This window comes from Pteropus alecto, unplaced genomic scaffold, assembly GCF_000325575.1.
Source record: "Pteropus alecto unplaced genomic scaffold, ASM32557v1 scaffold57, whole genome shotgun sequence".
NCBI lineage: Eukaryota > Metazoa > Chordata > Mammalia > Chiroptera > Pteropodidae > Pteropus > Pteropus alecto.
In genome coordinates this window covers 4,115,794-4,130,380 of record NW_006442508.1, presented here as the reverse complement: position 1 = coordinate 4,130,380, position 14,587 = coordinate 4,115,794, and the positions used below count along the sequence as shown (strand labels likewise).

General features: G+C 34.8%; 1 protein-coding gene across 1 annotated transcript in view; it reads left to right on the top strand.

Annotated features, from left to right (window-relative positions):
- The window catches only part of YIPF7 (Yip1 domain family member 7), a 29,384-nt gene extending 15,656 nt beyond the window's left edge, over positions 1 to 13,728 (top strand). Inside the window, exons 5-7 of the mRNA XM_006922465.3 lie at positions 360 to 507; positions 10,143 to 10,324; positions 12,976 to 13,728. Of these exons, the coding sequence (XP_006922527.2) occupies positions 360 to 507; positions 10,143 to 10,324; positions 12,976 to 13,138 (493 nt within the window). The 3' untranslated portion in view covers positions 13,139 to 13,728. The remainder of the gene's footprint in view (positions 1 to 359; positions 508 to 10,142; positions 10,325 to 12,975) is intronic.
- Positions 13,729 to 14,587: the final 859 nt, after the last annotated feature.

Below are 14,587 nucleotides of genomic sequence, written 5' to 3'. Positions count from 1 at the left end.
TCAAAACGGGCAATAGATGGAACTTTTGGTCTGTTAGCTACTATTTTATTATATTTTTTTCCTGTAGAATGACTATTTCCCAATTTTCAGCTTGATTTTAAGCTTGTATTTGTTGCATAAGTCAGAGAAATTTTTCCTTGGTGGAATTATTTCTCTAAATATTTATTTTAGTTCATTAGGAATAAAAATCTATTTTTAAAAATTTATTTATGGTTATATATTACATAGAATTTTAGATTATGAAGGTATATCAGATTAAAGTGCTAAATAAATTAAACAGATATCTTAACTCTAATTAAAGAATATTACTGATGTTTATTTTTCTATTATTATATTATCTTCTTTTTTTCCTCTTTTGCAGAACTTGGAATTAATTTTGATCACATATGGCAAAAAACTTTGACAGTGTTAAACCCACTGAAGGCAGCAGATGGCAGCATTATGAATGAAACCGACCTAGCTGGGCCCATCCTGTTCTGCATTGCACTGGGAGCCACCCTGCTTCTGGTAATGGACAGCAGCAAGCATCAAATATTAATGTGTGTCCTTTCCAATGTCATTTTGGAATAGATCTTTGTACATATAGAAGATAGTATGTCACTTTACAAAGTGAAAATTGTTTGTTTAATTCATAACTACATTTTGGGGGGTGAGACATTTAATATAACTATAGTGACAAAAAAGAAAACTGCCATCGTGCACTATGACAGATAAAAAATATAAATTTAAATAAAATTTAAAAACTCAAATCACCAAATCAAAATTTTCAACAAAGCAAGGGATCATTTCTTTCTTTCTTATTTTTAAGAAAAGACTGTCAATCTGGAAAGTTTGCATGGAAGAATGCATGGTTTTGGAAAATATAAGGCTTAAATTTTATTTCTTGTATTGTGACACAGGACAAATCCTTTTTCTATGTTCATTATTTTCTTTGCTGGGGTGTATCTCTAGAGTATTTCTAATATCCTGTGAAGTATGACATGGGTCTCCTTGTTTCTAGTTATGCTACTATGGATAAATTAATTTGCAATGAGACCTATGATTTGTTTATTCAATCAATACACTTTCCCTATTATTTTAGTTTTATGCTTTTTATAAAGACAATTTTTTTTCTGCTGAAATCACTATTTATCTTGTGTATGTATCTCTTTCATTCTTTATATCTGGGAGTAATAATATTAAAAGACATAAAAAATACATTATTCCACCTAAGTTAAGTTTAGAAGACATTCAAGCTCATAGTTAAAAAAAAATATTTCATTAAAAAGGAAGAAAAAGAAGAAATAAGAAAAGGTCTAGGATTTTATATCAAGGAGGGAGTAATAATATGTTAAAAACAGAGGATTAAAAACTATGGTCAAGCCAGTCTGAAAAGTACAGTTTCGTTAAGGTACAAAGTGATAAACTTGGCAGAAGCAATAATACAGGGAATTAAAGATTCTAGGGCTTTTCTACTTCATCTTACAGCTGTCCACTTCCCATATTTTTTCCCCCAATGTAATTATAATTTTAAGAAGTAGCTGTAAAATGTATTTGCAACTAAATAAAATTTCACTTTTTATTTATTAATTACTTAATGCCAGTATTAAAATACTGATGGCTATCTAGTTTCTGCATGGTTATGTGGTCAATAATCACATTATATTTATCTAATACAATAGTGATAGAATATTATTTATTCCTTTTAACTACAGCAAATGCAAACCAATCATTATATTACCTAGAGTTTTAATTTAGTCTCTAACCTCCCTTCTATCTTTGTCACAGTAATTTGATAATCTTGGATTAAGCTGCTAAGTAATATAATGTCAATTAATCAAATAGTCAGAAACAATCAATTTAATATATTAACTCATTTTTCTTTTTCAAGTAATTTGTAATATAACAGCTGTTTGTTTCCCTGCAGAAAATATTACTGTTACCATCTCTTAAAAGAAAGCATTAATTCCATTAAGATTTTTTTGGGTTGTATAATGTTAGTTGGAGTTATTTAAATAGGCTTTCTTTTAAGTAAAAAGCAATCTAGGCAAAGAACTCAACTGAAAGTGAGAAAATTGGATCTACCCCTAACTTTGCCTCTAGGTATGATCTTAAACCTTTTGTTTCCTATTTCTAGGAATTTATTTCTTCATTTTGAAGAAAAAAAAAAGGTTTAAGTGATTCCTTTTTTTTTTACTGTTATTATTATTTTTTATTTTAAATTAGTTTCAGATGTACAGTATACTGGCTAGACATTTATATAATTTATGAAGTGATCTCTCCGATTACTCTAGCACTCATTTGGCACTATACATAGCCATTACAATAATATTGACTATATTTCCAATGCTATATTCTGCATTCCTATGACTGTTTTATAACTACGAATTTGTACTTTTTAAAAACTTATTTACCAGCCTTTATTTATATATATGTATGTATTTTTAAAATTAGTTTCAAGTATACAGTCCATTGGTTCGACATTTATATAGTTTATCAGATGATCCCCCTGGTTACTCTATCTTCCCTCTGGCTCTGTACACAGCCATTACATTACTGCTGACTGCATTCCCTATGCCATGCTCCCCTTCCCCGTGACCATCTCTCAACTACTAATTTATGCTTCTTTATCCTTCACCTTTTTCAGCCAGTCCCCAACCCCTCTCCCCTCTGTCAATCACCAGTTTGTTCTCTGTATCTGTGAGTTTGTTTTCATTTAGTTTGTTCATTTCTTTTTTTCCTTAGATTCTGCATATAAGTGTAATTCTATGGTATTTATCATTCTCTGTCTGACTTATTTTACTCAGCGTAATACCCTCTAGGTCCATCTGTGTTGTTGCAAATATTAAGATACCATTTTCTATGGCAGAGTAATATTCCATTGTATATATGTACCATAACTTCTTTATCCAATCAACTGTTGATGAGCACTTAGGTTGCTTCCATATCTTGGGTACTGTGAATAGTGCTGCCGTGAACATAGAGGCACATAGATTTTTACCAACTAGAGGTTTTGTTTTCTTTGGATACATACCCAGAAGTGTAATTGTTCGTTCAAAAGATAATTCTATTTTTAATTTTTTGAGGAAACTCTAGATTGTTTTCCATAGTGGCTTACCAATTTGCAATCCCAGCAGTGCACAAGGATTCCCTTTTCTCCACATCTTCACCAATACTTGTATTTTGATTTAATGATAATAGTCAATCTGAAAGGTATGAGGTGATATCTCATTGGGGTTTTAATTTGCATTTCTCTGATGATTAGTGACCTTGAGCATCTTTTCATATGTCTATTGGCCATCTGTATTTCCTCTTTGGGGAAATACCTATTCAGGTCTTTTGCCCATTTTTAAATTACGTTGTTTGTTGAGTTGTGTAAGTTCTTTTTGAATTTTAGATGTTAACCCCTTGTCAGATGTATCATAGGCGAATTTCTTCTCCCATTCAGTAGATCGTCTATTCGTTTTGTTGATGGTTTCCTTTTCTGTGCAAAACCTTTTTAGTTTGATGTAGTCCTTTTCATTTCCTTAACCCAAGAAGATATATAAGAAAAAAAAATTCTAATAGCAATATGAGAGAGTTTACTGCTGATATTTTCTTCTAGACTTTGTATGGTTTCAGATCTTAGATTTAAGTCTTTAATACATTTTGAGTTTATTCCTGTATATGGTGTAAGAAGGTGGTCCAGTTTCATTTTCATGTATCTGTGCAGTTTTCCCAACACCATTTGTTGAAGAGACTGTCTTTACCAAATTGCATGTTCTTGCCTCCTTTGTCATAGGTTTAATGACCAAATAGGCATAGGTTTATTTCTGGGCTCTCTATCCTGTTCCAATGATCTATGTGTCTGTTCTTATGCCAGTACCATGCTGTTTTGATTACTATAGCCTTAATAGTATAGTTTGATGTCGGTAGTGTGATACCTCTAACTTTGTTCTTTTTTTCTCAAGATTAATGTGGCTGTCTGGGATCTTTTATGATTTCATATAAATTTTTGGAATATTTGTTCAAGTTTTCTTAAAAATGCCATTCGTATTTTGATAGAGACTGCACTGAATCCATACATTGCTTTGGGTGGTGTGGCCATTTAAAAAATATTGATTTTTTTTCTACCGATGAATTCATTATATGCTTCTATTTATTCATATCTTCTTCAGTTTCTTTTTTTCAATGATGTATAATTTTTTCATGAACAGGTCTTTTGCCTTCTAGGTTAATTCGATTCTTAGGTATTTTATTGTTTTTGATGCAATCATAAATGGAATTATTTTCTTAATTTATCTTTCTAATAATTCATGATTAGTATATATAAATGCCACTGACTTCTGAATGTTAATTTTGTATCCTGCTACTTTACCAAATTCATTGATCAGTTCTAACAGTTTTTTGGTGGAATCTTCAGGGTTCTCTACATGTAGTATCATGTCATCTGCAAATAACAACAATTTTACTTCTTCCTTTCCAATCGGAATGCCTTTTATTTCTCTTTCTTGTCTCATTGCTGTAGCTAGGACTTTCAATACTATTTAAATAGAAATGGTGAAAGTGGGCATCCTTGTCTTGTTCCTGATCTTAAAGAAAATGTATTTAGTCTTTTTTTCCATTGCATATGATGCTATAGGTTTGTCATATATGGCCTTTTTATGTTGAGGTATGTTCCTTCTATTCCCATTTTTCTGCAAGTTTTTATCATAAATGGATGCTGCTTTATGTCAAACACTTTTTATGCATCTATTGATAAGATTATATGATTTTTATCTTTCAGTTTGTTAATGTGGTATATCACATTAATTGGTTTGTGGATATTCAACCAACCTTGCATTCTGGGAATTAATCCCACCTGATTGTGGTGTATGATATTTTTAATGTATTGATGAATTCGATTTGCTAATATTTTGTTGAGAATTTTTGCTTCTATGTTCATAAGAGATATTGGCCTATTGTTTTCTTTTTTGTATTGTCTTTGTTTGGTTTGGAATCATGGTTATTTGTGGCTTTATAAAAAGAGTTAGGGAGAATTCCCTCTTGAATTTTTTGGAATAGTTTGAGGAGGATAGATGTTAATTCTTCTTTAGATGATTGGTAAAATTACCTATGAAGTCATCTGGTCCAGGATTTTATTTTTTGAAAGTTTTTTGATTACTGATTTGATTTCATTGGTTCAGATTTTCTATTTCTTCTTCACTCAGTCTTAGGAGATTTTATATTTTTAGGAATATATTCATTTCTTTCAGATTATCCAATTTGTTGACATGTAATTGTTCATAGTGGTTTTTTTTTTTTTTTTTTTTAGAATCCATTGAATTTCTGTGGAGTCCATAGTTACTTCTCCTCTTTCATTTCTGATTTTATTTATTTGGGTCTTTTCTCTCTCTCTCTTTTTTTTTTCTTTGTGAGTCTGGTTAATGTTTTATCAGTTTTGTTTATCCTTTCTAGGAACCAGCTCTCGGTTTCATTGATCTTTTGTATTATTTTTCTAGACTCTATTTCATTTATTTCCACTCCGACCTATATTATTTCCTTCTTCTACTCACTTTGGGTTTTGTTTGCTGTTCTTTTTCTAGTGCTTTTAGTAAGTGTAAGGTTAGATTACTTATTTAGGATTTTTCTTGTGTCTTGAAGTAGGCCTGTATTGCTATTAATTTCCCTTTTAGAATTGCTTTCACTATGTTCCATATTTTTTAAGTTGTTTTTCATTTTCATTTGTCTCAGGTATCTTTTAATTTTCTCCTTGATCTCATTGTTAACCCATTCATTGTTTAGGAGCATGTTGTTTAGCCTCCATGTGTTTGTGTATTTTCCAGTTTTTTTCTTGTAATTGATTTCTAGTTTCATATCATTGTAGTCAGAGAAGATGCTTGATATTATTTCAGTCCTCTTAAATTTCCTGAGACTTGTTTTGTGGCCTAACATGTGCTCTATCCTGGCAAATGTTCCATGTGCACTTGAAAAAGAATGTATATTCTGCTTTTGGGGTAAAATGCTCTAAAATATGAATTAAATCTTTCTGATTTACTGTGTTATTTAAAGCTGCTGTTTCTTTGTTGATTTTCTGTCTGGAATATCTCTCTGTTGGTGTAAATGACGTGTTAAAGTTTCCTACTATGAGGGTATTGCTGTCAATCTCTCTCTTTCTGTTGGTCAAGAATTGTTTTAAATGTGAAGGTGTTCCTATGTTTGGTGCATATATGTTTACTAGGGTTATGTCCTCTTATTGTATTGATCCCTTTATCATTATGTAATGCTCTTTTTTTGTCTCTTATTATAGCTTTTGTTTTAAAGTTTATATTGTCTGATGTAAGTATTGCAACCCAGATTTTTTTTTATTTCTATTTGCATGAGATACCTTTTTCCATCCTTTTACTTTTAGTCTGTGTGTGTGTCATTTGATCTGAAGTGGATATCTTATAGGCAATGTATGTCTAGGCCTTGTTTTCTTATCCATTCAGCTACTCTATGTCTTTTGATTGGAGCGTTAAATCCATTTACATTTAAAGTGACTATTGATAGGTACATAGTTATTGCCATTTTATTATTCATATTTATGAGTTTCCCCTCCTATGTCTTTTTACAGAAGTCCCCTTAACATTTATTATAATTCTGGCTTGTTGGTGATGAATTCCTTTAGCTTTTCCTATCTGAATAGCTCTGTATTTCACCTTCAATTTTAATTGATAACCTTGCTGTGTAGAGTAGTCTTGGTGTAGTTTCTTGTTTTTCATCATTGAATGTTTTGTGCCAATCTCTTCCAGCCTGCAAAGTTTCTGTTGAAAATCAGCCAACAGTCTAATAGGAATGCCCTTATAAGTCACTAGCTGCTTTTCTTTTGCTGCTTTTAATAGTCTCTCCTTCTCTTTAATTTTATTGATGATGTGTCTTGGTGTGAGTCTATTTGTTTTCCTCTTATTTGGAACTCTGTGTGCTTCCTGGAAGTGTATGTCCATTTCCTTTGCTGGTTAAGGAAGTTTTTGTTTTTTTTTAATCATTATTTCTTCAAATAGCTTCTCAATCCTTTGCTCTCTCTCTTCTCCTGGTACCCCTATGGTGTGGATTTTAGTGCATTTGATGTTGTCCTGGAGGTCTCAAACTTTCCTCATTTTTTTGTTTTTATTCTTTTTTCTTGTTGCTATTCTGATTGGGTGTTTTCTGCTATCTTGTCTTCCAACTCACAGATTCAATCCTCTCCTTCATTTCTTCTATTGTCGATTCCTTCTAGGATACTTTTCACTTCAGTTATTGTATTCTTCATTTCTGATTGTTTTACAGTTTCCATATTCTTTTTTTTTATGCTTACTATCTCTCTATTGAAGTCCTCACTGAGATCATCTATTCTCCCCCTATGTATATTGTACATCCTTATTACCAGTGCTTTGAACTCTGTCTCTAGTAGGTTGCTCGATTCCATTTTGTTTATTTCTTTCTGGGCTTTTCTCCCATTGTTTCATTTATGCCATGTTTTTTTTTGTTTGTTTTTTTGTTTGTTTGTTTTCTCATTTTAGGTGCCCCTCTGTGTTCATTGTTATGTATTGAGAAGATTTGTTATGTCTCCCAGTCTTGCCAGGTGGCCTTATGCAGTAGTTGTCCTGTGTGGCCCAGTGATTCAGTCTCCCTGATCACCTTTGCTGGGGGTTTTGCGTATGTTCCTCATGTGTGGTTGTGTGTGTTCTTTTTTGTAGCTAATCCTTGATTGTTGTTAGCATGTCACAGGATGAGAATGACTCTTGGGTTGACTGCCTGTGGAGATTGGCCATGCCCAGAGAATATGAGCCGCTGTGTGGGGGCTGACCCCATGGAGTGGAATTCACTCCAGCAGGCTCATGTACCTATTGAGAACAACCTTTGGGTGTACTGATTATGCGGCTAGTTATGTGGTGCTTTGTTGTGGCCTGACGCTAGCCTCCACATGTGTTGGTTCTGGGGTCCTTGAGAGGGGCTCCTGTGTAGGTCAAAGTCAATTGCTGCTTTTGATTGTTCACGATGCCCAGTAGGAGCTACAAAAAATCCATGAATGTTTGCTGCCTGTGCTGGATCTGGAGGCAAGTGGGAGAGACCACATTGTGAGCCAAGGTTACCACCAGTACTGACCCTGGGATGGCTCAGCCAAAGGACCAGTGCACCTTAAAACCTGAGGCTGCCTGTCATTTGTTTGTAAGTCTCTGCAGCTTTAAGAACCTTTGGTTGGTATGGGCGTTGGATGAGGCAGGAACTCAGGGAGTCACCAGGGTAAAGTATATAGATTTCACCTGGCCAATACAGAATCAGGCTTATTCTCATGCTGAATCTGAGGCTTCCTTTAAAAGGCTCAGGTTGTTGCAAGGCCAGCTGCTGCCTGTCTCTGACACCCAAGATCTGTTCATGAAATACTATAGCTTGGGAAGGAGTTTGTGGCCCACCACCAAAAGTCTCTCCTGGGGTGCACTGGCCACTCACAGCTGCACAAGCTAAGGGCTGTTTGCTGTCGAAATTGTGTTCCAGCGAAAGCACAGGGTGGAGCTAGCTGCCTAGCAATGAGCCCACCATAGGCAATTTGTTGGTTAGGTGGTACAGGGTCTCAGGGAGGCATGGGGCGGAGCGAGCCAATTTTGTCGAGCCAATGCAGATTGCTGCCACTGTCTCCCGCAAAAGTCACAGATCATAGCGAGGCCAGCCATCATCTGCCTCTGGCTGGTAGACCCCAGTGATCCTCCCAAGAGACACTGCAGTTAGGGCTGGCACCAGTGGGCCGCTGCTAAAAGTCTTGCCTGTATTGTGCACGCTGCATGCGGGCAGCTTGAGCTCAGGGCTGTTGCCAGCCCAAAAATGAGCAGGCCAGGGAAGGTGCTAGGTGGGGCTGGCTGCCTGGCAACGGGCCTGACAAAGGCAATTTGCGGATTGGGTGTTTGGGGTCTCAAGGAGACTAAGGTGAAGTGAGCTGATCTCACACTGCCAATACTACTTTAGAATTGGCCGAGTTGGGAAAAGGCTCAACCCAGGCAAGATGCCACCCATCTGCAAACTGCCCTGGAAGAGGGCCCAACAAAGAAGCAATGATGGATGTCCCTCAAGCCCTTGCTTTAGCACCAGACTACTCAGTCTCTTCCCATTTGTATTGCCCTCTTGAGTTGCTGACTATCCACAGGGTGAGTGTGTGTGAGCAAGTGAATCTGTGACTGAGCCCTTTAAAAGGGAATGTGTGAGTTTTCAGATTCTTTCTGTCTTACTCAGACAGCCCAAATCCCCACTGATTTTTACAGTCAGTTTTTGTGGGAATTCTTCTTCCTGGGACTGGAACCCTGGGCTGGGGACCCCCTGTGTGAGGCTAGGATCCCTCATTCCTTCAGGGAGCCTCTGCAGTTGCTCTCTCCTTCCTGGTGCTCAAACACCACACACAGGTGTGGGACCAGCCCACTTTGCATCTCCGCCCCTCCTACCAGTCTCAATATGGCTTTTCTTTTATAGGCTCAGATGTATGAGTTATGATCATCTAGGCTTCAGATGGTTCTCCAAGTCATTTGTTTTATAATTTGGTTATAATTTTAATGCGGTCATAGAAGAAGTCGAACCCTGCTTTTGCCTAGCCCTTTATCTTGACTGAAATTCCTTGATTTTTAAGGTTCCTTTCAGTTCTGTGATTTTTTTCTTCTCCATGGCTGTTTTCTGTGAAGTCATTATGTCTTAAAGAAAGAGATATTTATTTTATGATTAATTAAGGGAAATGGAGAATGTTATGATCATTTTAGTGTTCAAAACTGTCCAGCTATTTTCAATTCTTCTTCCTCCGCAGTTGGGGAAGTTGGTCACTACTAATTTTTTTGTCATGGTGTCCTTGGGCTATGCTGGCAAAATTCTCTCCTGCATTAGTCACAAGTTCTCATTGAATATCTTTTGTATTCTTATGGCTACTTTGTGAAATAATGCTAATGATGCTAATGGACATACTTAAAAAAGCACCTCAGTGATGCACTGCTCCATTGGGTGGGTTTACTCCACTTGGAAAACAGTAACAATTTCAAATTGTTTTGATATATTAGAGAAACATTCCACTTAATTTTTAATTGGATGAGATAATTCTGAGGTATGGATAATTATAATGATGAAAATATATTCAAAGCTGATGTATTGCAATTCTGATTTCCTCTTGATGTTTGTTTTGTATTCAAACTATTTTCTTCTCTTTGTTCCAGGCAGGAAAAGTTCAGTTTGGTTATGTGTATGGCATGAGTGCCATTGGCTGCCTAGGGATTTGCGCTTTACTAAACTTGATGAGCTCTTCAGGGGTGTCCTATGGCTGCGTGGCAAGTGTACTGGGTTACTGCCTACTGCCCATGGTCATCCTGTCCAGCTGTGCCATCTTCTTTTCACTGCAGTAAGTCTCTGTATGCACTAATTGACCCTACATGCACAATCATCACTGTCTTGCCATACCAGTGCAGCAGTTAACCTCTTTCAGATCGTTTTGGTAGTGGAATTGGGAAAACCAATGACTGTTAAAAGCCACATACAGATTCAGGAAAGTAGGTCAGTTTTGGTGCAGATGCTGTTCCTGTTTTGATGATTAAAAAAATTAAACCAGATAACCTTAAAAAATGGAAATTTGTAAGTTGTCACTTTCTTTAATATGAACTATTGTCATGGGTAATATAACAACTATAGAAAATTTACTTGTTTGATTTGGGAAGAGTAAATGCCTGGTGAATGCTAACAAGTTGCCTCAACTTTAAGACACTCTGTCTTCTAGGTGGGAAGCAACTGTTCTTTTTCAGCTGGGCTCCATGCAGTGCAAAAGCCCCAAGAACCCTGATGAAGATATTAACGCTTGAGAAATTTATGGCATATATGCTCAGTCAATATTTTTTTCTTTTTTTACTTCCTAGGAAGTTAGCATTTGTAATTCAAAGCTATTAATAAGGATCCAGTAGATATGTTTTTGTCAGGCACTTTCCCAGGGCATATGAATATCACAACCACTTTGGTTGGTGATAAACAAGTAATTACATAATCCTTTGTCACCTACTCTGCTCTAAAATAATTAGAAATAAACACTTGCCATCAGTGCTGATTCTTCCATATCCGAAGGAGATTCAATTTGCATTTTTTTATTGGATGATGTACATTTTAGGTTATTAACCCTACATTGGATATTATGTAAGAATTTACCAATGCCAAAGATAGACATTTTTAAAAAGCCTTTAATATTTTTACTTGAATATAATTTATATAATTTTTTCATAGCATTACTAGGAACGCTCTTTTGTTTTAATATGGTCTCATTTTTAAAGTAACATTCTTGAGAATAATTTAGAGCAAACTTTTGTTTTATCAGCGAGTATTCTTCAACATTTAAAAAAGAAAAATACAACAGAAAATAGATACCTAGAATGTATAAATGCAGTGTAAGTAAACTAAGTCTTATCCATGAAAAACTTTCATCCTTTGTATATCATATTCCTCAGCAAGCTGTTCTACTTACTATGTTGTTTGTTACCAACATTTGACAAGTTAATACAGAGCTCAGTTCTAGGACTTCTATTTTTTTCAAATGTTTTGCCAAAGAATACTATAATTATTTACCATTTAAAAATTCTAAGTTTTAAATGTTATTTCCAGCAAATTTGGGGCATTTTAAATGACTATGCATTATTAGAAGAAAATAAAAACTAAAACTCTTGGATTTTGAGAATCATCAGAAATCTGAACCTTTTTCATTAGATTTTCATTCTGAAATTTTGAGGGATGATTTAGAATCCTTTAAATTATATGAAAGAGGAATAAACTATCTCACCCCTAAGACCATTACACTGAAATTGACCTTTTGGGCATATTAGTACATCATTCAAATTAATCACATATAATTTTATAATTTTGTTGATGACAACATATAAATTAAATCACTCTAGAAATTATTTCTGATATTAATTAAACCAATGAATATAATATTTATTAGAGTGCTTTTAAAATATTTTTATTTATTTATAATCTAAGGCATTATAAGCTATATTGTACAGTTTTTCATTTGTTTTGCTTTGGTTAAATTATTATAAGTAGGTATTCCTGTCATTGTCACAAATAGTTAACACAATGTTCGACTTCAGATTTAACCAGGATCAAGTGAGGCAGTATAGTTTAATAGTGAAAAGAACAGTGTGCTAGGAGTTAGGAGATTCTGACCTAATGCCCATTTTACTATGCAATTTTTGTCAAGTCACTTCATTGCTTTATAGCTGGCAACTAGATATATTCCAAGACCTCTCCTAACTCTTATGTAATATTTTCCTAAGTAATATATTCAGTTTGCATGTAAGAAAAGAAATTCGCTCTTTCCACCTACACCTCCTATTTTACTCCCAAGGTAGCTAGACTTAATTACGTTACTTCCCCATTTCTTCTTAAAGAATTGCCTCCACAGTTACTTCTTGAAGGCACCAATTTGAACAAATCTATTTCAGTATTCTAAAAAATCAACATGTACACATACAAAAGGAATCTTTAGTGGTGAAGTGGGAGGCAACGCATATATGTGCCTTTCCATGTGTTCCCTACTTGAACTGTGTAGGCTCAAGACAAAAACCTGGGAAGTGGACTTGGGAGCAGTGGGGACTAGGCATCCCACTAGAATGCAAGTCCAGCTATCTTTCGGCCCATATCTTGGGTAAATTTAGGAAAAAAGTATTGAAGGAAAATATCTGTATCTATAAAAGAAGTTTCTAAAGATAGTTTATATAAAAGAATTTCAGGAGTTGTGACTTGAATGTTGACATATGAGAGTAACTACAGGTGAATTCTCTTTCTATTAATTCGAGTTTTACCTAAGCATGAACTATTTAACCTCTGAGGGTGAATTTGACTCAAATATTTTCTAACTGGTGAAGGCCTTTGAGTTCATATGATTCCTCACCCTCATTTTACAAATGGAGAAAGTAGTTATAAATACTGTATAAGCACATTTCAGAGGCAGCTCTGATCCAAATATCTTTTTCTCCTGATGTAAGGTAATCATCTCTTTTGTCTTTGCTATAGGGGCACAATTGGAACTGTGTCAGCACTGATCATCATTGGCTGGTGTAGTCTCTCAGCTTCCAAAATCTTCATTTCAGCCTTGGACATGGAAGGACAACAGCTTCTCATTGCCTATCCTTGTGCCTTACTTTATGGACTTTTTGCCCTCCTAACTGTTTTCTGAAGAGTATTGGAGATGGAGTTACAAGATTTTATTTGTTTGCTGTTCAGATTATCCTGGAAATGTATTAGCGTTCAAATTCAATAATACGATTTCTGTTTTATTGCTATTGAGAGAATAACAGCAGAAAGAGAAAATAGCACTTAAGGCTAATGCTTTAATAGCATGCTTGGTTTGAATGATGTTTTGCTTTTCAGTTTGGTGCCTTAAACAGTTAAACATACTTTAAAATAAAAGGGATAAAACTGTATTAATTGACCCTGCTTTTCTCAATAGATGTATTTCTTAGGAAGTGTAAGTGAGTAAAATCATATGCTGACTGGATGCATAATTAGCTTTACAAGATAACTTCATGGTAGCTTAAGCTGTATGCACATGGTTCAAGTCACACAGTCCAATACCTTCGGAAAATTGCAATAGTGCCTTATATAGGGTTTTATTTACCTGAGATTCAAATAACCTCCTGTCTTTCAATTCACTTACTTTAGCAACTGTTCTTTGATCTTATTCGGACAATGCATTAACTCACCACATTTTTAAGCCCTCACTTCCTTCTTACTTGGTTTAGATGCCATGGTCCATTGCTATAATTTCTCCTCAGCATATATCCTCAGTAACCTTACCATTTAATCCCTAAATAGATAAATGCGACTAGAGGAAATTCCACTTTTTTTCACTTTAATTGTAGTACTCTATCTTAAATGACTCCTCAGTACTGCCTTTTGAATCCTAATACGTTACTCTGCTAAATTTGCTTTCACACATTCTAAGATAATTATGTTACACCATTTCTTCACTGCTCAAATCTCCAATATTTCTCTCTTATTTCTCACTGTTGGTTAATGACTTTTCTTCTTATTTTATTGAAAAATAAAAACATCTAGAAGAAAAACGTTCCATAGTCCTACCACAAGATCTACCAACCTACATGTATCTTTATAATACATATACATATATCTTTATAATACATATATACACACATACATACATATATGATTTGCATTCCCTTTTGTCACTGTCTCTTCTCCCCTCCAAAGCCAGCCCTTCCACATGCATAACCGTTGTTTTCCTTGTGACCTATTATTCATATCAGCACATAAACATGTTTCAATATCTCCTATCTTAAAATAAAAATCTTTTGATTCAACATCGCTCTCTAATTATGGTCTGTAGCAAAAATCAAAGAAATTGTCTGTTGTTTCCGCCTCCACTTTATATCACCCATTCTTTTTCTTACAGTCCAGTCAAGATATCATCACCTTATTCACTAAGACCATCTCTGTCAAGTCAGCAACAGCTTCCATATCTTGCCAAATCCAATGACCAATTCTTATTCATTTTATTTGAACTCTCAGAGGTATTTGATTACCCTTCTCACTAATTTCCTCCAGCCCTTGTGCTGAATGAAGCATTTACTTTTTCATTAGGCTTTTGAAGCATCATCACACATTA